General features: G+C 35.6%; 3 protein-coding genes across 4 annotated transcripts in view; 1 reads left to right on the forward strand and 2 right to left on the reverse strand.

Moving 5' to 3' along the window:
- Positions 1-1,887, reverse strand: part of LOC144444580 (nucleolar transcription factor 1-like) — a 28,156-nt gene extending 26,269 nt beyond the window's left edge. For both annotated transcript variants that reach the window (XM_078134058.1, XM_078134057.1), the window contains exon 1: positions 1,791-1,887. In XM_078134058.1, the coding sequence (XP_077990184.1) occupies positions 1,791-1,887 (97 nt within the window). The remainder of the gene's footprint in view (positions 1-1,790) is intronic.
- A 370-nt stretch (positions 1,888-2,257) lies between these two features.
- LOC144444740 (scoloptoxin SSD14-like) lies at positions 2,258-18,127 on the forward strand. The gene is made up of 14 exons (XM_078134265.1): positions 2,258-2,421; positions 4,828-5,051; positions 5,747-5,898; positions 7,178-7,295; positions 7,708-7,775; positions 9,213-9,286; positions 10,614-10,810; positions 11,849-11,936; positions 12,988-13,118; positions 13,278-13,366; positions 14,375-14,524; positions 15,452-15,575; positions 15,965-16,202; positions 16,698-18,127. Exons 1-14 carry the CDS (start codon positions 2,301-2,303, stop codon positions 16,859-16,861), a joined length of 1,938 nt encoding a protein of 645 aa, XP_077990391.1. The 5' UTR covers positions 2,258-2,300; the 3' UTR covers positions 16,862-18,127.
- Positions 18,128-20,195: 2,068 nt separating this feature from the next.
- On the reverse strand, positions 20,196-24,100 carry LOC144444807 (uncharacterized). The gene is made up of 2 exons (XM_078134347.1): positions 23,784-24,100; positions 20,196-22,122 (listed from the first exon to the last, which is right to left on the reverse strand). The coding sequence occupies exons 1-2, from the start codon at positions 23,868-23,870 to the stop codon at positions 20,524-20,526; spliced, it is 1,686 nt and encodes a 561-aa protein (XP_077990473.1). The 5' UTR covers positions 23,871-24,100; the 3' UTR covers positions 20,196-20,523.
- Positions 24,101-24,559: the final 459 nt, after the last annotated feature.

Here is a 24,559-nt window from a genome sequence, read left to right on the forward strand (position 1 = left end):
AGGGTGTGAACGGAATCATCAAATTATTGCATGTGTACAGGTGGAAAAGAAATTGTAAACAATAATAAATAAAACAGGAAGAGAAATAGCTTTTTTAAAAAGTCTAAATATTAAAATGACTTTCCAAAGTTTTACCCTCACCTACCAATTAGCCTCTTCTGGGCCAAAAGTACATCGTTCTGGGTACGACATTTCATTAATTTATTTCCCCCTTTTGTTTTTCTTAAGTTGAAATGCTCTGAGATCACCTAAAAGTTTACATCTATTATGACATCAAAACACAACATTGCTTGAACATAGGTATGATATTGTAATAGTGACTGCGAGAGACATCCGTGGTTTGAACGTACATTTTTTTCGATCCGAGACGGAGTTGTCACTGGGAAACACGTGTAAAAAATAAAGTGCACTTTTTTATTTTAACGAAACAGCGATTTCGATAACACATATTATGTTGTTGTTACGATCGTCTGCTTATGTTAGTTCTTCAGTCTGGAGTGAACTGCGTTTTTTTTTGTTCGTAAATCGTGTTACTCTAAAAATTCAAGTACTTCTCCGAACGCCGACGATCCGTCTCGAGTACCTTAACAAACCCGTTGTTGGGTAGTCGGGTTCGTTTTCTCGTGTTGGCGTTCCCTTCTCCTCCACAGGCTGTGCAACATGTGCTAGTATTTTGTTTATCGAGCCAAGTCGCTAAAAGGGTCTTCACGTACGTGGACGCAATGATCGAAGAGGGAAAAATCATGAGAAAGCAACGATAAGGAGAGAACGAAAAATATCTTCATGTACGAATGGGAGAACAAAATTACATTTGCGACGACGTAGTTTTATTTGCAGACATTGCGCGGTCACTCGTATAACCATGCCAGCGACTTCGGACAGGGGTAAAGCAAAAATTACCGGGAAAATGAGCACGCCCTAATCACGAGCTACCGGTCGACCATGTTCAAGCGCTAACTTGCTAGCACATTGCAACTTCCGTTGAAAATAGGAGCGCAAACTAGCTGGTATCGTGACTTTTTCATTGCCACAAATAAAAACTAATGCACGATTACGTTTCTCTTTAGTAGGAAACGAAATAACATCGTAAAATCTGATATGGAAAACTCGGGACAGCTTGCAACGTTATATGCGACAGACGCGTTGTCCGCCCTAATCTGCCGTTGGCTCTCCCTGTTCAGATTTTGATGCAGCACACCGACCCTGCCTCTCAAAGTGACGGAGCTACGTTCATGTAGTGCCGAGTAAATGTAACGCTCCGCATAACAGCCCACACGGCTTTCAAGTGACTGCACGCGATGACGCCCAGCTATCTCTGCAGAACAACGCCACGCAAGACAGTTTTGAAAACCCCGTACAATGTAAGCGCTGGCTACTTTGTTGCAAAAATGCGAGATTTTCCGAGAAATTTTCCGGGCAAAATGACACAATTTTGCCACATTAAAACCAATCAATGACTCGCGTTTACTGTCTTGGGGAATAAAATAAAAATCTCGCGATTTATCCTTCTAATACGTTCGTAAAAATCTTTCTGATGCAGCGGCAAAACAGGGCATTTTCCCAGGGAAGCTAGACAGGCGAGGCGCCGAGAGGAACAGCCTTTGTTATCGATCACGATTCACCTAAAATTTTAGCTCTGATTTGACTGGCAATCGTTAAGAAATATTCCTATCTTTGAAACAAAAATCGATGTCAGAATCATTAATTATAAAATTAACCCCCTCAAAATAAATTTCGTTACATGGATCAGCAATATTTTCCGAAGTTTGATGATCGAGAACGGTACTTACCGTGTGCTGCGGACATGTTGTCGAGCTGATGCTTGGCTTTTTTCCGTTTTACTCCGCTAGGCAGGAGGTGTTCACGGTCCCCTATGAACTCCGCCATGTTCTCAACAAAGTAGTGCCCCGATGTACCTCAAAATCGTCCAATTTTCTGACACAATTTTTTGAACCAATTTTCCAAATATTTTGGCGCGCAAAGTTTTTAAAAGTTTCGTAATTTACTTTGAAGTTGTCTTTAAAAAAACTTCTCAAAACTGTACACATGTATGTTGAATTAAATTAAAGGTCAGATTTTAATTGCGCATGCTCTCGACAAACGGAACCAATCAAATTGCGTATATTTGACCACAACAATTATGCGGATGTTGGTAAATAATTTCCATATTAATACTTGTTTATACTTCTCATTAGAATATTCAGATACTTGTAAAGTACGGTACGGCAGTGCGAGAGACACATCATCGACGAGACGGCGTACTTCTGACCGTGTGAACGTCTGTCGCCATTTGAACGACAATGTCAGGCACATTACCCGATACAGACACTTCCGAGGTTACCTATGTTGCCGTAACCCCACCTTTAGTCAATGGTAAAGATGCGGTATCCATGGAAGAAGTCGACTTAACGGGAAGTACAAGTAAGGTTTCAATGGATTTCTCAACTATTCACACTCACAGTAAATTAAGATAATCAATGAGCATGTTTCTTCCCCGGCTTCTTCTTATTGAATCTCGGACCGGCCTCGACCCACGACACAGCATAGTGTACAGTACAGTACAGTGCATGGTCACGGCACATTGCTCGCAACCTTGTTTTCAGAACGAGAGTCGATGTTTTCCATTGATGACGTGATTTTTTTTCTATGATGATATCGACTGTTGCCACGTTCGTTGATTCAACTCTCAGTTATTCTCATCTGACAATACATGAAATTTATATGAATACTTACGTAACCCTGATTTATACTCACAATAGTAACTGGGATCGGCTGACATTTTTTCACAGATCACACACCATCTGACATTTGAAAACTAGACTACGCCAAAGCAACTTTAATATCTTACTATTAGTATTACTGGTAATGCCAATACTGTACAATACGCGTATACCGTACGTCTAATCTCTTATCCTCGAAACAAGTCTTGCGCCGTACGTACGTACGTACACATACGTACGTATGTACATTGTACGTGTGTACACATTTTAGACTGTCTGTCATTTTAGACCGTCTCACAACCGTACACATTTTAGACTGATCCATGGTTAGATATGTTAAAAAATATACAAGGGAATCGTACCATACCGTTAGTTAGCAACTACCGTTATTAAATTGTTTTAGTATTATTAATATTTTTCAAAGTTGATGTTGCATGTTGATGATAACAGCTTAATTATATCTTGGAGTAATTATACTGTCAGTATAAAACTCCAAGCTTATATGAAGAGCTAATCCATCTTGAAATACACTGTAGTTTAGTGCTCTCCTGTGGAAAGCGCTGGGAATGTTGTTTTCCCAAATGTGTGAGTTTATAAAACCACCGATCTAGTATCTCAATAATAGATCCCTGCTCCATGATAAAACCGTACCAGCTTGCAGTCAGTTTACATGTAAAATGGGCCTTGTTGGCACATGAACATGTCGCTAAGTGCATTGAGGGAGGGACAATGGGACTATAATACAGTATAAAGTACCTGGTATACTATCTAAATTAGTCCTGCTTGCAGACGGTGCATGGGTCTAGATTTATCTAAATATATTACTACAGTTTGTAACATGGTTTATTTACCAGTATTTGAATATTGAGCTTGTGATCTGCACATTACCTGTACATAGCATAGTATAATTATTGCAGACATTTGTGATATACTGTACCATGCAGTACATGACTTTGCAAGTGTCAGAACTCCAAGATGGAAAAACAACAACAGAAATAAGGTGTGGAAAGTGGAAACCTGGTACTGTACATTTAATTACATGAACAAATTGTGTGGTATGCATTTCTATGTTGCATAGAACATTTAGATACAAACAGGGAAACCTTGGAAGTGCTTCTAATATAAATTAGAGGAAGTATGGGTGATGACTCTAGCTCTAACTTGTAATTTGTATTCGATATAATGTATATACATGTATTATACATACATACATACATACATACATACATACATGCATACATACATACATACATACATACATACATACATACATACATACATACATACATACATACATACATACATACATGTACAATACATACATACATACATACATACATACATACATACATACATACATACATACATACATACACAGATACATACATACATACATACATACATACATACATACATACATACATACATACATACATACATACATACATACATACATACATACATACATACAAATAGAATACTTATCACAATTACTCACATTATATATTGATACATCTTTCTAGACATCAGAGAGTTTATTGTTTGCAACATGTGTTTAATTAATCATTACTTTTAGGTACTGGTTATTATAAAATGATACATTTTATAGCAAGTTTTTCTCAAATTGCCCTCACACTACCCATTTGATGTTATTGGTAGTGGTAGTAGTAGTGGTAGTAGTAGTAGTAGTAGTAGTAGTAGTGGTAGTGGTAGTGGTAGTGGTAGTAGTAGTAGTAGTAGTAGTAGTAGTAGTAGTAGTAGTAGTAGTAGTAGTAGTGGTAGTGGTAGTAGTAGTGGTAGTAGTAGTGGTAGTAGTAGTAGTGGTAGTAGTAGTAGTAGTACTGTAGTAGTAGTAGTGGTAGTGGTAGTAGTAGTGGTAGTAGTAGTAGTAGTAGTAGTAGTAGTGGTAGTAGTGGTAGTGGTAGTAGTAGTAGTAGTAGTAGTAGTAGTAGTAGTAGTAGTAGTAGTAGTAGTAGTACATTGTTTACAGAACATCATTAGGTCAGGGAATACATTTAAAAGACTGTATTGGTAAAAAAATCTTCATATGCATTAAAAGAAAGATTATCAGGTATAATAACTGATGTCTCTTATCTATTGCATATAGATGTACTTTTGGCTGATACACAACAGTTACCAAGGGAACGCTCAGAGTCAGATGAGTCTCATCCTGATGATGGTGAAACATCACCCCTAACTGTTGAAGAATACATCAAACCATCAATAGAACAGAAGGAAAAGGGTCTCAAAGTCATTATCATCAGTTCTGTGGTGTTTGCTATCTCCGTGACAACAGCCCTCATCATCCATATTTGTGTTGGTCCTTCTCAGGTATGGACATTGACCTTTAACCTCACACATACACACAGCATACATAGATACAGAGATACAGAGATACATACATACATACATACATACATACATACATAGATACATGCATACATACATACATACATACATAGATACATACATACATACATACATACATACATACATACATACATACATACATGCATACATGCATGCATGCATGCATGCATGCATGCATGCATGCATACATACATACATACATACATACATACATACATACATACATACATACATACATACATACATACATACATACATACATACATACATACATACATACATATATACATACATACATACATACATAATACATACATACACACATACATACATACATACATACATACATACATACATACATACATACATACATACATACATACATACATACATACATACATACATATTAAGTCACCAAACAAAGAAACATTTCAGCAAAATATGTACCATAAGTTGACAACTATTTGTCATCCCACCGACCTAACTTTTTTTTCACCCAATCAGATTGGTCATTAAGAAGTCTTCACCCAATCAGATTGGTAATTAAGTAGATTGACAAGAAAAGTAATCCTGTATTTTCTGTTCAAACATGTGTGTGGTTTCAATTAGTTACAGCTCTTTTAACTACATAATTCCTTTATCTCTGTTTTCTTTAGTTGGAGCCACATGGAGCAGTATCATGTGGTGTAGAGCAGTGTTCAGTTATTGGTGCGGAAACACTTCACAGGGGTGGACATGCTGTTGATGCTGCCATAGCAACACTGTTGTGTATGGGTGTGGTCAATGCGCAGAGTTCTGGTATTGGAGGGTATGTAAAACAGACAAAAATATGTATTATATAAAATCTGCCTAGACCATTGTTCCCTCTAAGTTTTTTGAGACTGAGCAACTGAAGGAGAATAAGAAAAATGTAAAGGGTGACATGGCGGCTGCACTTGCAGGGCCTCAGGGGGGTGGTCTGAAATGGGGTATCTCCCCTCTCAGCAAAAAGCCAGAAACAAAATCATGTTTATTTGCAGTTGAAGCTAACTATTTTTACCTGCGCTTGGATGCTGAATAGAGAGAAATAAATGATATGACAGTTAAAAAAAAATCATCTTTCATCTAATGACTACAAAAAACTAAACATCAATACCAGTTTCACATTGAACAATAGCAAATTACAAAAAAAAAATCACGAATGGAGGCATTGGGGGAAAAAACTTTGGAATTGCTTCATATTGGACATTGTTTCAAAAGAAAACGGAAGATGTATTTATCAAACAACACATTAATGCTACAGAACAGAACTCTGTATACATTTATATGATGGAATAATCCGATTGATTGAATTTTCATCTGGTCCGCTTAAGAAAATCAGATTAATTAAGTTTAATCTACTTTATTAAGTTCATCAATTAATTGAGTTTGGAGTTCTATAATATCTCGCCAAAAGTTATACCAATAGTGTAACTACTGGTAACACAATAACGAATATGAAATACTTTTCTTGATCTCAAAGGGAAATTGTACAGAAAAAGTCACAATACGTAAAAATATACAATACAGAAAGTAAAAGAACAATAACACATTGTCTTACTACGTACTCAACAACTCAATACTAAATAAAAACAGACAAAACAACAACAATAACAAACTCAATTCCTGGTAATTGTTTGGTTATAAAACCATATTTTTGAGATGACTTTTTGTAGAGGACCAAATAATGGGCATTTCTACTTGCAGTCAAAAAATTTCTTGGAAGCAAATCCCACATTGCTCTAGCAGTGTTTAAAGGTGCAGGAACCTCTGTAACAGATAGGGGTAAATTTGGTAGAACTGGCATAGTTGATGGGAAACCATATGCAACAATCGTATATTACTCACACTTGGAAGAGACAGACACAATCAATAATTGTATCTGTTCTGACTTTAGTTTCTACACAACTTACTTTCTTCCGCTGTGTCAATTCTTAATTTAACGCTATTTATTTATAGTAGTATTTATTTTACTAGGGAATGTGTGAATACTTATTTTACTAGGGAATGTAGCGGTTTTAGTTCAACAATGAAGTCACAGTAATTAAAGACTTCATTTTATTTGACAGGGGTGGATTCATGATTGTGAAAGATAAAAGGTCTGTACAAGCCATCGACTTCCGAGAAACTGCACCAAGTAGGGCAACTGAAGACATGTATTCTGAGAATGCCACTCTCGCTGATATTGTAAGTATATTTAGATATTATGCCACAATATTTTTCTTCGTTCGGCCAAGGAAAATTATAAGTGACCTAAGGGGCCCTTATGTCACAAGTATTTTCCTGCTGAATGACGAAAAATATTAGCTACCATCACAAGTAATATAAAAAAAATCGGGGAAAATAATGAGAATTTTGACTCATTTTTCAAAGATGTAGGCATGCGTTGTTGCGACATAGATGTGTATTGTTGTAATGTAGAGTGATCAGAGTATATATATATTCCATATTTTTTGTTGAACCTGGCTCGTGCATGGTATAAATATGATTGTATTCACCACATATCTGAATCAATGAAAGTATGGAATATATAACCTGGTTTCAATTTGTACAATGTATTCCTAATCTATCATGTATGTCATATAATCATAATTTTCAGGGAGGACTTTCTGTCGCTGTACCAGGAGAACTACGGGGAATGGAAATGGCATGGAAACATTATGGAAAGTAAGTATCAATCAAATGACTAAAGATAGAGATACATGTGTACTATACCTTTATAGAGTTTGACATATGTCTGTCTAGTCATCTTACAGTTATAATAACAAAAATATCCATTTGTCATGTATATAGTACGCAGCAATTTTATTGTTAGTACCAGTACATGAAAATTATGCTATTTTCTGCAGTATGTGTAGTCCTCGAAGGGGGTGTTATTACAATGAGCTTTGTCCATGCATCGATATGTGTGTGCGTCTGTGTGTCCATGACTTTTGACTGTGACCATGACTTTCAGGGTCAATTATCAAAATCCAACCATTTATGGCCAATCACAGACACTTTGTCTTATTATTTGTTGCCATATTTTTTTAAATCATGTCCAAGGGTAATGTACATATAGGAGAAGAAAGTAAACACTTGGTTTATTTCTAGTGCTCATATTACTTTTTACTGAATGGCAGCCATATTTGGAGTAACAAATCAATATATGTTGCTGCATAACTCACAAACTTCAATACATAGAGTCCATTCAAGTGTCTAACCCTATATAATAACATGCAAGCTTTCTTGTAAGAAAATGTGCTTTGACCTCAATCGTGACCAGGGTCAATTATCGAAATCAAGCTATTTTTGCATATGGCAGACAGTCTAGCATTTATGTGTGACCAATTAATTTTAAAATGATGTCTAAAGGTAAAATAGAACAAGAGAAGAGAAATATATAATAGATGTATTACTTTTGGTGTTCACTTGAAATATTATAATTTCTTTGTTTCTTCTTTTTCATGAGACATTTAGAAATTATAATTATTGTACCTCTTGATGTGTGAGTGTCAGTGTAATACACTTGTAGAATTTTTTATGTCTGATACCATGAACATAGCAATTAAGTGAAAGTACAACAGAAAATATTACAAACAGAAATGCAAATACCCTTGAGTTTATATGTATATCACACAGCAAGCGCCATACATCATGTTTTCTGTTATCATTACAATTGTGTTTATGCAAAACAGCAAAAATAGAAACATCTGTGCAGTCACATGATCTGTGCAGTCACATGATTGTGGACATGGAATGCTCATGGTCATTTGCATACAAGTATGCAATGCTGTCAGTATTGTTACAATATTGTAAATGTATGCGCAATGATGCACATAATTAATAATACTGAAGAATACATTATTATAACATGCCTTAACTACAGACTTTACCGTTTGGTGATAACATACTTTTTAAAATTGCTAGTCAAATAAGAAAAAATAAGTTCTTTTACGGAGTATATCAGAAATTTTTAACAAGTGTGACATACTAAAAGTACTTATGGCTTCCTTTATCCCATTTTAACTAGATCATCATTTTCACATTTTCTCTGTCAACATTTTATGACTTGATCCTCACATCATTTTCAGCAAACAGAATAACATAATGTCTTTGTTTCAGGCTTCCTTGGTCGGATCTTTTCCAGCCAGCAATAGATCTTGCCAGGCATGGTTTTAAAGTGACTAGTCACACAGGTAAATATGATATGTTGTACATACAATAATTTTTTCAGGTTGTGAACCTATGTCATATAATACATGGAGGCTGTATACATGTAGCCAAAAGAACATTTCTCACATTTATAACAACATCATTATTTACATTTTGTGTATTTTTTTGTTGATACCTAATAATCATAGTCCAAGATTTATTTTCTGTTGTCTCATACCATGTCACATGTGTATTTATACCATTCATTCTGCTGTGCTTGAAATATTGGTCAAATCACCATTATTTTCTTCAACTTGTGAAGGAATGTGAAGGAAGCTTGCATAGATGTTATGACATTTTATGCAAATAAGTTATAAATAGATGAATGAATCTTAAAATGAGCAACAAATCCTATCCCCAATAGGAAACTTGCAAACCCGCCATGTTGAATGTTGCATCATGGGATATGTGATAATAAATACTAATGAATTAGTATTGTAAACAATACTGTTACATTCTTTACAACCAGAAATGATCATTTCATAGCTACCCTGACCATTGTGGGAGGTTTATTTTATTGGTAGCTCCAGGTTAGATATTACAATAACCACAGATAATCTCATAGTCCTTTGTGTCTGAGCATGCTCAGTCTGGATTGCAAGTTCCCTATTCACTTTGGACAAGTCTGTATTTGCATTTCAAAATAGTAGGAGAGAAGCTAGCAAATAGTCATGTATAAACTAATTTAGCCACTCAGCTAACTGCTATTTACATGTTAGCAAAAATGCTCCTAACACAAAAAAAATGTCAAGGAAAAACAAAAACAAAATCATTAAAAAGTGTCATGCATGAAAGAGCTGGTATGTATTACAGTTCAGAACACTTTTGAAAAAGAAAGTGTTTGTATTTCTTTCAATTGCGTTCAGCCAGAAATTCTTGTGGCACATTGGTCTTGTCACATCTTTGACTTGGAGTGACCCATTATGTAACACATAGTTTTCTAAGTTGAATAAAGAAATATATGGGGAATAGAAATACAGTTATTGTAACATTTACTGAGTTTAATATGAGGAATGCAACTGCAGGTAATAAGGCATAAATTTTCATAAACTTAGAGTTCTAAAGAGTCATTTCATAATTTTACATCATATATATATTATGAGCCATTTGCTTTGAAGCTTGTTCTTTTATTAATTATTTGGTGTAAGTCTATAGCATGGACATGCATTGACTTATTGAAGTCAGCAGACATGCATAATAGCAGAATGTATATTCTTGATTTCTAAGAGAAAACATTTTTTTAAAAGTTTATTTTCTTCAGTTGTATTCTAATTATGGTTGAATGATTAGTGAATTTTGATTTAACTTCAGTTGAATGTGTTGCCGGTGCCGGAGCGAGAATGGCACAATCCTCCAAACTACGTGACATTTACATGCCAGGGGGAGTACCAGTGAAAGAAGGAGACACTTTAAAACGACTGGACTTAGCTGAAGTATTGCAAGTGATTGCAACTCATAGTGTAGAAGCATTCTACAATGGAAATCTAACAAATGATATTATCACAGCTGTGAGTAATCCTAGAATTCTCACTACTTATAATAGCATTTTACCCCATACTAAAGGGTCACACTAGAACAAGAAGGTCAACCTATTTCCACAATAAAGCTTGGTATAGCACATGAAGCAGAAGTCATGATGGCAACATTAAAATTGTTGTGACGTCACATACATTGTATTGCCTGCATACTAGTGTTTGAAATGGAGAGAATTTTGAAGGGTATGGCTTAATCCAACAGAAAGATATCAGTAGGACACTACCACATCTTTACTATTAGGCTTAAACAAATTGTGTGGTTCTGATTACGCTCAATTTTGGAATAGTTTTGCTAGGTAGATTTTTTTTCTTCATTTTTTTATTTATGAGTATCTAGTTTAGGTAGTTATGTTTTCCATTGTTTTCCATATGGTCTATTGTGTAAGTGGTTTCTTCCCATCAGATGTACAGCTATTACAGATTGGAAACACAGTTTTATATTACCTTTTGAAATTGATGTCAATTTCCGCATCCACAATTTCTCACGACACTTTACAGTTTTCATGATTTTTTAAATTTCTTCTCGAATACATAAAAAACATTTTAGGGTCGGCAGTGAAAAACTAGGTGGGGTCGGGTAACCGAAATCAAAAAATCTTCTTTTTAGGCCTAAGCATAACACTAGGACAATGGTATGCATTCAACCAGGCTTACATGCTTCAACTGAGCTCAAAATTTAAATTTAAATATGGTCAATTTTATGAAAAAATCTCTGTGGTAGACGTCATCAGATGATTGAAAGGTATAACTGTGGTTGCAATGAATGGACTTCTTGTTCAATTAAAGCAGGACATTTTCAATATCAGTTCTTTATATATTTTCACAGCTGTTATCATACATATTGTTGTTTTTAGTATTTGTAAGTAATCTCTGGGATATATTTCCTCAACATTGTAATGAACCTTTGCATGAATTATTTTTTTGATATACTGTATGAATGTCAAGTTTGAATTCTGTTCTGTATAAACCCATCATTAATTAAACCTATTCTATCTTTGTGATAATACACAGGTTAATCAAGCTGGTGGCATTTTGACAAAAGAAGATCTCAAAAAATATACTCCTAAATTCAAACCAGTTTTGCAGACTAGCTACCATGGTAAGTTCTACACATAGACAGCTAGGTTCCTAGATTATTTGTAGTTGTGGTAATACCTAATCTGGGGTGATTGGAAGGATAGCCTTCCTGTAAGGGTCTGGGTAACCAAGACTAGATTATTTGTAGACAGTAGTTGTGGTAATACTTAATCTGGAGTGATTTGAAAGATAGCCTTCCTGTAAGGGTCTGGGTAACCAAGACTAGATTATTTGTAGTTGTGGTAATACCTAATCTGGGGTGATTGGAAGGGTAGCCCTCCTGTAAGGGTCTGGGTAACCAAGACTAGATTATTTGTAGTTGTGGTAATACCTAATCTGGGGTGATTGGAAGGGTAGCCCTCCTGTAAGGGTCTGGGTAACCAAGACTAGATTATTTGTAGTTGTGGTAATACCTAATCTGGGGTGATTGGAAGGGTAGCCCTCCTGTAAGGGTCTGGGTAACCAAGACTAGATTATTTGTAGTTGTGGTTATACCTAATCTGGGGTGATTAGAAGGATAGCCTTCCTGTAAGGGTCTGGGTAACCAAGACTAGATTATTTGTAGTTGTGGTTATACCTAATCTGGGGTGATTGGAAGGATAGCCATCTGTAAGGGTCTGGGTAACCAAGACTAGATTATTTGTAGTTGTGGTTATACCTAATCTGGGGTGATTGAAAGGATAGCCTTCCTGTAAGGGTCTGGGTAACCAAGACTAGATTATTTGTAGACAGTAGTTGTGGTAATACTTAATCTGGAGTGATTTGAAAGATAGCCTTCCTGTAAGGGTCTGGGTAACCAAGACTAGATTATTTGTAGTTGTAGTAATACTTAATCTGAGGTAATCAGAAGGCCAGCCATCCTGCAAGGGTCTGGGTAACCAAGACTATATTATTTGTAGTTGTGGTAATTAATACCTAATCTGGGGTGATTGGAAGGATAACCCTCCTGTAAGGGTCTGGGTAACCAAGACTAGATGATTTGTATTTGCGATAATATCTAATTAACACACGTTCATAATGTTCAAGGTGGCAATATAGTTCCTTATTTGATAAATGTTTATTTATGTTTTCAGAACACACTGTATACACTGTACCTGAACCGTCAGGTGGAGCCATATTTTTATCCATAGCTAACATCTTAGAAGGCTATAATTTGACAGCAGATGTACAAGATAATCCTTTAACTTATCACAGAATGATAGAGGTAAGATCTTCTAACAGATGCACTCTTGAAAGAACATTGACTCAGTTTTTGGCACTTTACCAAATTTAACAGATCCACAAGTATTTTATTATACTCTAAATACATCCACAAACTAATAAACAAAAATAATTGATGAATTTTACCTCTTTGGTTAAACAGGCATTCAAGTATGCATACGCACAAAGAACTCAACTTGGAGATCCTGACTTTGTTGAAAACGTTGGTAACCTGACAAAAATTATGATTAGGTAAGTATCTGATGGAATCTTTCTTCGGTCGTAAAGTGTGCAGGATCTAAATTTATCTATTACTGTTTGGTGATTTCATTACTTCAATCAATGCATCTGTAAGTGGATTGTCATGCTGTGATACTTTCATACCAAAGTACATGGTTTACACAAAACACGGAGAGGTTTCGTCGTAGAACTAAACACTTCAACTTTATTACAGTCCGCCATAGTTCGGAAAAAGCACATGTAACTTCTAATATATCAATACGCCAGTGATAAGGCTACTAATAACTCAGTACTGGTATACATATAACAATAAAGTAGTTCCAAAAATCGTCACACATGCATTGAGCTAAGATTATAACAGTTGTCGGTGGCTGAGTGGTTAGCAGCATACACACCTCTTACCTCTGCAATCTGGGTTTGAATCCGCCAACATTGGCTAAGTTTGATTAAAATATAACCAGGTCTGTAAGTATGTAAGAAGGGCAATGCTCAGTTTGACCCTGTCGAACAATGCAGGTTTTCTCTGGGTACTTCAGTTTCCTTCTGCTTCTACAACACAAGGGCATGAGGGCGCTGTTCAATAATGGCCATTCAACAAATTTCCAAATATATTTGGATGAATAAAGATTATCATAACAGACATAAAAATACATTACAAATAGACTAAAGAGATGAGGTATGGTTTTAGGAATTGGCAAATCTGGCTTAGTAGAGGTCTGCTGTACACTGGGGTGAGGCATTATGGGAATTAACAATGTTAGAAGTTTCACAGGCCAACACAATGCTGAGACCAGATATCTATTTCCCACAATGCCTCATTCCATAGCAGGAAGTCACTCCAAGTCAAGTCAGATTTGCCAATATTTATAAAATCCTATATTAGAGAGGTCATGTGACACAAAATTTGTGAAAATAACTTTTCTGGGTCTTTAAACATGAGGTAATACTACTAAGATAGAAATCAGCTTCACTTTTGGTTCCCCTATATATATGTAAAATATTCTCTTTATTTTCTTACAGTAAATATACAGCTGCTGAAATAAGAGACAAGATAAATGACAATAAGACATACGCACCCTATCACTACGGTCCATTCTTTCCATCATTGTCACATGGTACAGCACATGTCTCTGTGATAGATACAAGTGGCAATATGGTGGCTGTGACAAGGTAATTAATATGTAATATATCTCTCACACAAGGGATTAGACTGTAAGATACGTCGTGACGTTTCGCCCTCACCGGCCTCCTCTCACACGTGTTAGGGGTTGACCGATGTTTGAGGGCGCCCCGTCACGGCGTACCTTACAGACTAACAAGGGATATGTTGTCACTGCAAAATAATATAACGTTTACAATACCCTTACAAGTAATTAATGTGGTGGCTGTGACAAGGTAATGTGTTTAATACCAGTGTTCTCAAAAATAGCTAATTTAGTGGCTAGGAATGTCTCAAATTAAAGTTGCACTAGATGCAACTGGAATGTATTTTTGAAAATGTTTTGTTCGGTATGGTAACTTAATATCATAAATAACTAAAAATATATTCACTAAAAATTGGTCAATTACTTACAAAGAGGACAATTTATCAGTTAATTAGTGGTCCAATATTATCTGTAGGAAGTCTGGTGGCAAGTTTAAATCTTGAGAGAAAGCTGTTTTGAATCTGTCACCATGTTAAAATTGTACTAGTTGTAACTGGAGTATCGTTTTTTGATCAGACAACCACAATATATTTACTGAAAATTGTTAAAATACCAGTAATTAGACATTGTACATGTTAATCAGTGGTTGATATGATCTGTAAGTAGTACAGAAACAGGTTGAAATTGTGATTGCCATTGGCGGTGATGATTTTTGGGTGCAGACCATAAAATCACTTTGATTTGATTTTAAATATTGTGCATACAGCTTCAAACAATACATTTACACATAGGTGATTCAATACTGTTAAGGGTGTACGATATTACAAGTAAGTTATATTCTAACAAAACAGTTTTAAAAATACATTCCAGGTGCAGTTCATTCAGTTTTACATGTAAATGTATTATTTCCCCCTACAGTACTGTAAATGTTATCTATTATTATTTCCTACAGTACTGTAAATGAGAGATTTGGAAGTGGTGTTGTGACAGAGAGTGGTATTCTTTTGAATGATGAAATGGCTGATTTTGATTGGCCAAATAAACATCCCAATGTATCAACACTTACATCCAGTAAGGTAAGCAGTCTGTTATAATATCTTGGGAGGGAAACTTCAATTATGACCCTTAAATGGGCCTTCAGTAGTATATCATATAAACCTAGCACTACCAGCTCTCTGTGTAGTAGTTGAAGAGAAAGGATACCTTGTGAACTCAATGTGTTTAATAAAAAACTTGGCTGTAATGCGTTGGTTTCATTCACTTTTACTTATCAGTATGGAGCTTGTATTGATCAGAACTAAGACTGAAGTGATGTATACTATAGGCCTTGCTAGACAATTTCCATTTAAGTGTTGTCCACTGTTCATCCAGAGAAGTGTCCACTAATATCTCTGTTTCTTTCCTTTTCTCAGTCCCACTACATTCAACCAGGTTACTAATATCTCTGTTTCTTTCCTTTTCTCAGTCCAACTACATTCAACCAGGGAAGCGTCCCCAATCGTCTACTGTACCACTTATAGCAGTCCATGAATCTCAGCCTTGTAATCCCATGATAGCTGTAGGTGGTGATGGTGGAACCATGATCACAACTGGTGTAGCACAAGTTTTCTTGGATATTCTATCGTATGGAAACCCTGTCAAAGAAAGCATAGATAAACCCAGAGTACATCATCAACTTATCCCTAATGAGGTGATTGTGGAAGGTGAGTGGATGGAATTCATGTGTGCCAGCTGCCCCTGGGTTAGTCTGAAAGATCCAAGTGTTGTTTCCGTATACCGGTATATAATTTGCTCCCTCATGTGGGGTTACTAAGCGAGTACAGTTTAACATATACGGACCAATGGCTGGACCCATTCAGACTAACCCCAGGACATGACATGGAAAATTATAAGAAAGGTTTGATCATTGTATTTTGAATGATAGTGTTAAAAATATGGAAATAATAAATGTGATTATCATAAAGCAAATGTCACATCTGTATCAACTCCATTGTAATTCAGTTAGAGACAGCGCCCTCATTGTAATTCAGTTAGAGACAGCGCCCTCATTCATGCAATAATTCGTTGTATTGCATCCAGGCACACTGCCCAAATAAGGTCAGTGGTGCAAATTGTTGAACCATCATTTTCTGTAAAAATAAGCAAAATAATATTTTCTGATTTGTTTTAACTCTTTATATTGTTTTTAATTTCTATAGCTGATGTACCAGACACAGTTGTTGAAGGACTTGAAAGTCGAGGTCATCAATTGGAAACACGTCAACCATTGGGTAATGAAATCATGGCTGTTATGAAAAAGAATGATAAATTAACTGGATATGCAGATCCTAGAAAGAAAGGATCTGGAGCAGTGGTCTTTTAATGTCAAAATGTTTTCCCCATCATCATGTTATTCATTCTTGCAGATTAGAGTAATTGTTCTACATTTGTGTAAAATTTGTCTCTCAGGGTAACCCACGTTTATGTCGTAGCTAAGACAATATGTGTTTTTTTTCTATGTACATGCTGCACATGTGTGGCTTCCTAGGAATCCATTGGTCACATAACAATTTACATGGACAAAGTTCAGAGTGGGAATTATTTTGAAATTTTACCTTGTAAGTTTTATAACTTCAGCATTCCAAACAATAACCTAGATCCAAGTGATACAAACAAAAGTGTACTCTCCAAAATAGTCACAGTGTCTCCCTCAAAACCCCTCCAAATACTGATGGTCACAGGACACATATTCTGAAATTAACACAATAATTCTCAAAAAATTGTAAATTTCATACATTTAGGCATTTTTGTAAAACATGTTGACATGTTTCTTTGCAGAAACTCTTAGAAAGTGACTGATAATCTGTTTCCATGGCAACAGCTTAAAATAGTAATAAATGGAATATATAATGATGTGTGTATATATCTTTGTATAGAGACTAGGTATATTTTCAATATAGTCTATGCAAACTCTACAGCTGTGTAAAATTGCAATGTTATAAATAATACACGATGATCTTTAATACTTATTTCTGATGGAATTTACTTTGAAATATTTTATGGTCTTTCTTACATTTATTTCAAAACAATGCTATATTTTTGTTAAGTTTTCAATACTACATTTAAGATACATGAGGCTGTGAACAATCATGGCAAACAATTACATGTAAATTGTGTCATTTAAGTTGCAAACTAAACCGGAGTTCCTCAATTATACAATTATTGCCTTTCTATAAGGGCACTAGTAGATGACTATTACTGTATGGGCTGTTACGTAATAAACTATTTCCCCCACGACAGCCGGTCAAGGGAAATAGTCATGACATAACAGTACAAGGGATTATATAACATCTACCAGTACCAGCTAGAATAAAGTGTTTTATAACACGTCAAATTCATTCACATATTCTTTCCATAGTGAAAGAAAATCACCGAAAAGACTCCCATGTTACATGACTACTTCCCTAGGGAAAATAGAATGTGACTAGTGCCCCCATTATGCAAATCAAAGTCACTAGTCCATACCACATGATATGACTAAGCCAATTACAGAAGGCTATATGAAAATGGTGTGTTATAAAGGTTGTATACTTGGTTTGTTACTAAATGTACAGTAACAGTCCCATCTGATATTTTCATGTCCATACAATTAGATGGCTTACAATATATTTTCTTAAAGTATAATATTTTTTATTGATTATTTATATCTTGTTTTTTCTTTAAGTTAAGTCTACAAAATGCTGATATATTACAGTGCAATACAGGGCACACAAGCCAATGAATATACTGAAATAAAATATGGATTTATTCCCTGGTTATTCTAAGTCACTGGTTCTGTGGTGCTTGAAATATAAATCAAAACATTCCCAAAAGTGTCATAAATATGTGTAAGGATGTATAATTGTATTTTTTCCAATATTCTTTCTTCATTCAGTCAGAAAATTATGACCCAAGGGTTTGTCACTGTGTCACTACTTGGTAATCAATTCATAGTGACAAGGCCCCTTATCAGCCAACTCATATTTTCCTTGGCTGAACGTAGAAAAAATGGATGTGTTGACCATAATAAGGCATTGCATACATTTGATGTGTTGACTGTCTTTCAGCTAATTTATTTAATTCAAATAACCAATGTATTTGTTTCTAAGAAATTTATTATGCATAATTAAACCAAAACTTTTCTATATCGTAACATGCTATTGCAAGAAAAAATTGCACAATATAAAAACACTATTACAATTTATTGTCATGTATACAGGGTAATCCTTATAGGCTGTACAGCAGGAGAAGGGTTAAGTACAACAAATTATTAATATTAATATTAATATTTCAGTATGAAGATTCCTGTTTATCATATTTGTTTTGTGTTGATATGTTGAATTATTAGCATAGATGATGATGTGGTGAATATGGTAGAACCCAACGACGTGTGAGTGCAAGTGTGGTGTACTTGGGATATTTGCACGACAGCTTGCAGTGTTCTCTGGTTATACTTTCATTAATCTTGTAGTAAGACATTGGATCTGAATAAAAGTTCACATGTAATGAGTACCTATGTCTGGCTAGCGCCCCCAGTGGCGATCTTCAGCTGCCTTTGAAGCAGAATAGCTTGGAGGGGGGGGGGGGGTCTAGAGGCTAGATGATATGTTCATGGACATAGTGATTGAAAGTGCAGCAGAAAACACTGCAAGCAAGGATGTAAATATGAATACCACTGAGTACCCACACTGGCACTCACACAGACTTGGGTTCTGTTTTTATCACATATGTTTCTCCTAATAGTACTGATGTATTAAGTACTAAACTGGCACATATGTAAATAATATATTGAAATGTTGTATGTCAACCAAGAGAGTATTTATTGTCCTCAAATGATTACTAATTGAGCAAATTCATTAAAAGTCGATAGATTGAACGTTTATGTACCGTCCTAGCTTTGTCATCTGTAATGTACCACTGAATCATGGTTTTCTCATTTGTTGATCTGTGCAAGTTATACTGCAATGGTATTTCTATTCTATCAAAACAAGTTTATAGCTCTGTATTTCATCTATAGCAGCTGTAATGTGTGGTGTCAGAGAATAAATGTATATAAACCAAGACAGATCAAAAGCTACCCTTTGTACTGTTTGTGTGTTATAACCTTTGTAAATCTATCTTATTCTACTTCGGAATGTGGAGTTCAACATAGATTTGCATAACTTTGACTTTGAGGCAAATTGGCAGCCATGGAGTAATTATATCTCAAATCACCAGTACTATTGTCTATGCTTGCAATGGCACCCTCTCTCTCTCTCTCTCTCTCTCTCTCTCTCTCTCTCTCTCTCTCTCTCTCTCTCTCTCTCTCTCTCTCTCTCTCTCTCTCTCTCTCTCTCTCTCTCTCTCTCTCTCTCTCTCTCTCTCTCTCTCTCTCTCTCTCTCTCTCTCTCTCTCTCTCTCTCTCTCTCTCTCTCTCTCTCTCTCTCTCTCTCTCTCTCTAGGTGAGACATTCATTTTAATGGTGAGGTCTAGTAACGAAACATCTTAAATTTCTCTGTCAAACCGAGATTTAAAGATTTGTAAATGAAAACAAACTTTTAATATTAAAAAGAACACTTTAATGTCAGGTGTTTAAACGTGCATAGACAATTTTACTGCATCAGATTATTAACAAAATATTCAAATACACAACGGTAAATAATGTTAATTTCATAATATGTACATTTCAATAATTGTAGATGATACATTGTGGTATTATCTCATTTACTTATTTCCCAGTACGCATGTCCGGATTCAGTATTTTTCGTTTTTTGACAAACACAATGTGTCGCATACACTTTTATTGTAAGTCACTGGCATCCCAATAAGTTCTGATCTCCACATTGGATTTTATTAATTTGTATGATGTCAAAGTTCACTTGAGTAAAAATGTTTTTCGTAAATAAATTTCTGCTCTGAAGCAGTTTTGTTTGTGAGTTCCTCGTTACTGGCTACAGTTTCATAGCGTGGGACCCCACAGCTTATGACTGTGTAAATCGGGCAACACCTTCATCTCATCTTGTATACCTACGCCAGGCTAATCGCTATCTTCGCGAGATCTCGTGGTATCGTCACGGTAAACATACTTTTAGGTTCAAAATTAGCTGGAAACTCAGGCAAACACGTCCAGGAGAGATCTTTGACATCAAAACACGCCACTTTATGCTCTCCAAGGTAATAAACTCGCCCTTGAAAACCAAGTGCTTCGCATCCTTCTTTGAAACCGAAATCTCTGATCGGCGCAGAACTCAACAAATTACGTGTGTTTGTTTGTGGATCGAATCTAAAAAGAAAGCAGTCGAATGGGATGGTGTTATCAATTATGTATATGACGTCATCAAGGAAACAGATGTGTGTACAACGTCCTGATGGCAAAACCTGTTCAGATGCGAAATTCTCTTCGTATTTCCCAGATTCAGTATTGTATCGCGCTAAATGATAGGTGTAACGCGATAAACTCCAGTCGCGACAAAACATGTAAATGACATTGTTGCCATAGCAACAGTCTCTCATCATTCTTGTTTCTACTTCTAAAGAAGACCAAGAGTTGTTTGTTAAATCATATTCGTAACCCCCTTGGTATCCATCTTGAAGAATATACAGTTTCTTTGTCTCAGTCGCTATAAGATGTGTTTTCCCCAAAGCTTTCCCATGAACAGGTCGAAGTCGCGTCCATTCTCCTAGGATTGTGTTGTAAGTGAAAAGTTTATAAGCCGATCCAACATCCTGTAAATCGCGAAGAAATTCACTTGTATCTTTGTCAAAGGGTCTATTTTTACCCCCTACGGCATATATGGTGTCGTCCCAAGCAGTGACGTCAACACATACATGACTTCCTCGCAAAGAAGGAGGTAACGTATCTAGCAATTTCCACGACTTCGTCCGTGAATCGTAAAAATAAATTATGTTACCTTGTCTTTGTGCAGGTGAAGTATGTTTATCTTTGTAACATCCAGCAACAGCGATGACTTCTCTAGTAAAACGCCCTCTGCCGTTCAAGTTGGAAACTTTTGAAAGATATTCGAGTGATAAATTTCGATTGTGACGTTTGCGTTTTTGGAAAGAGAGTACGCATTGTAACACACTGTAATTGCATCTTATATATTCATACGTTGTTTCCTTTAGTTCAGTTATATTGTAGATCTCTGCCAACTCAAGAAATATACTCCAATTTTCTAAATCGATGATTTTTTCGAACTCTTGCCAGACAGATGAAACGAGTAAAAAGTTAGCAGCCGGTATTATCTCTTCAAGTTTCGATTTACGAAATTCGAGTTTTCCAAAATACATGAAATGAAGTAGGGTTTGTAAAGCATGCGCAGTCGGCGTGTCTCCTTTCATCTGAATCGTAGTGGGTTTTTCCTCGGAAGACACGGTTTCCTGTAGACCGCAATCAAACATTGCTTTGAAATATTCACTTTTGTTGCATAGTACATCTTTGTGAACTTGAAACAGACAACTGTTAACTTGTATATGTAAGTCAGTCGGCTGTGTTGGATTATTCGGGACATAAAAACTGGTTACGGACGACAAATCCAGGCCATGCTCGTCGACAGCTTTCCTGGAAATTTTGAGTTTTGGATTCCCATTTTCTTCCAATGTCGTACCCCTCCTTGGTAGAATAACCTATGATTAAAAGATAAAATAAATATCAATAGATGGGATAACAATCTTCAAAATTAAATGAAACTTATCAAAGATTATTATCTTCTTATCTTATTTCGGAATCACATTCGTGTGTACATCTATTTTCTTCAATTCTGGTGATTTTATTGGGACATGCAAAATCTGAATGATGTTACACATCAATGTGATATGATCCTAATCCGTACACTATATATTGTGAATACCAACCAAAATTTGTAGTGAATGAAAGAGATAGAAGTTGGGGGAGGGGCGGGAGATGGGGGGGGGGCGCTTGAGATGGATAGAGGTACACAGAGAGATATAGCAGTAAAGAGAGACATACCGAAAACGAGGGAGATAGGGAGAGGGAGAGAGAGAGAGAGAGAGAGAGAGAGACAGACAGACAAACAGACAGACAGACAGACAGACAGACAGACAGACAGGCAGACACACATATATATATATATATATATATATATATATATATATATATATATATATATATATATATATATATATATATATATATATATATATATATATATATACAGTTACTTATAGGTTTACAACTCATACAGTACATTGCATTACAGTACATACATTACCATTGATGGCATGTTAACTTTAAATCATTGAATATCATCATGTGGGATTGATCCAATCCAATCACTATGCTATCCAATGGTAACTTTAATGTAATTGATTAATACAATAAATCACTTTTTATGAAAAGACACAGTAGCGCACCATTTGTCACCACGTCAACCGTAGGGTATGTAAAATTGGACTGTATCTACTTAATGTTGTTGATATCAGTATGACATTCATGCATTGTATTATACGTGATATTATGACGTGTGTTACCACTGACAGCTATACAGTAGTATATGGTCCAGTCAGCTCAACTGTTATGACCCTTGTTATCATCAATGTATGCATGCGACAACATGGGAATATGCATGAAATGATGACTCACAAGAGGTGACAATTTCTTTGAACTGTGACGTCACTAAAGACGTGACCCGACTATCAGAAAACGCGACATATATGGTCACGTGATGGCGGGCAGTGATCTTGCACTCTAAATTAATACATCATTTTCTTTATTAATAAAATAATCAATATTTCAACATGATCCTATTCATAGTCGAGGATTGAGTGTCGCGACGGTTTCATTATATTTGGTTGTAATTACTGTAAATATTTTAATTTTAACAATACATGCCATCAGAGCAAATTATGACTCGGCATTTTTAGACAATATGAGGAAAATTATGTTTTAAAGGAATATCAGTGATGTCTATGGGGTGACTACATAGTTATTACGTGTATAGAGACAATAACTGGGATAGGTTTATAGGATATAAACCAGTACATGCCCAGTATTAGAATTCGAAATATGAAAGTATTTAAAGAAAATACGTAGGAGAAGTGAAATTTACAGAACATTAAGTGAATATATTTTTTAAAAAATATTCATTGATTTTAACCCTGAATCAATTATATTAATTAAATATCCCAGTAAATCACACCTATTAATAAGCATACTATCATTACAGAATATTTCAGTAGAAAACTACAATTCCAAATTATGAATAAAATATTGCCAAATATTTGACTGTTTAAAAAATCCCTCTAATTTGTTTGTCATTCAGACTCACCTGTTCATCGGGACTGTCGATAGCGTTGTCGACCTGAGATTTACGGTGGTATCCACGTCCGCAGAGTAGCGTTCTAAAGCAAGACATTGATTGTAGTGTGATCCGTTCACCTAGTCGATCACTTAATGAACGAGAAAGGCATACACTGAAGCAAAGTGGTAGCGTTTAGACTATACCTAGTGAAGACACTGTTTAGTGATGAGAGGAAGGCATTTCTCTTTCTAAAGCTCTAATATAACTAAGCTACGCGACGAGATTAACTCGGTAAATTAGAAACACATCAACCTTTGGTTGCCATTATTAATCACTGGTTCACCTGACTACGTACTTGTATAGCGTCATATTCACTGCCGGGGTCACCACAAGGCAATGAATATATAACAGCAAGTACGATTATTATAATGATCTGTATTAAACATCCACATATAATTATAGATAGAGGGATGAATTTAATACCCTACTATCTATCTGTCTGTCTGTCTGTCTGTCTGTCTGTCTGTCTGTCTGTCTGTCTGTCTGTCTGTCTGTCTGTCTGTCTGTCTGTCTGTCTGTCTGTCTGTCTGTCTGTCTGTCTGTATGTCTGTATGTCTGTCTGTCTGTCTGTCTGTCTGTCTCTTTCTAGTAACAACAACGTATCCATCTCACCTTGCTCAAAAATAAGAACAAATAAAAGGATTGGAAAACAGAGAAGTACATAAAATGATTGTTACACATTAGTATCACTTAATATTACAAATATTGCATACATGCATGGAAAACCTGTCCAGTTAACATTT

Source organism: Glandiceps talaboti, chromosome 13 (assembly GCF_964340395.1).
Source record: "Glandiceps talaboti chromosome 13, keGlaTala1.1, whole genome shotgun sequence".
NCBI classification, from domain to species: domain Eukaryota; kingdom Metazoa; phylum Hemichordata; class Enteropneusta; family Spengelidae; genus Glandiceps; species Glandiceps talaboti.

What these genes read in the sequence shown, in the direction of transcription:
- LOC144444740 (XM_078134265.1), top strand. Translation starts at nt 2,301, where the DNA reads ATGTCAGGCACATTACCCGATACAGACACTTCCGAGGTTACCTATGTT. An exon ending in TTTGCAGACTAGCTACCATG is followed by an intron (nt 11,937 to 12,987) that starts GTAAGTTCTACA and finishes TTATGTTTTCAG; the next exon opens with AACACACTGTATACACTGTA. An exon ending in CTGACAAAAATTATGATTAG is followed by an intron (nt 13,367 to 14,374) that starts GTAAGTATCTGA and finishes ATTTTCTTACAG; the next exon opens with TAAATATACAGCTGCTGAAA.
- LOC144444807 (XM_078134347.1), bottom strand. Translation starts at nt 23,870, where the DNA reads ATGTCTTGCTTTAGAACGCTACTCTGCGGACGTGGATACCACCGTAAA. An exon ending in TCGACAGTCCCGATGAACAG is followed by an intron (nt 22,123 to 23,783) that starts GTGAGTCTGAAT and finishes TTTTAATCATAG; the next exon opens with GTTATTCTACCAAGGAGGGG.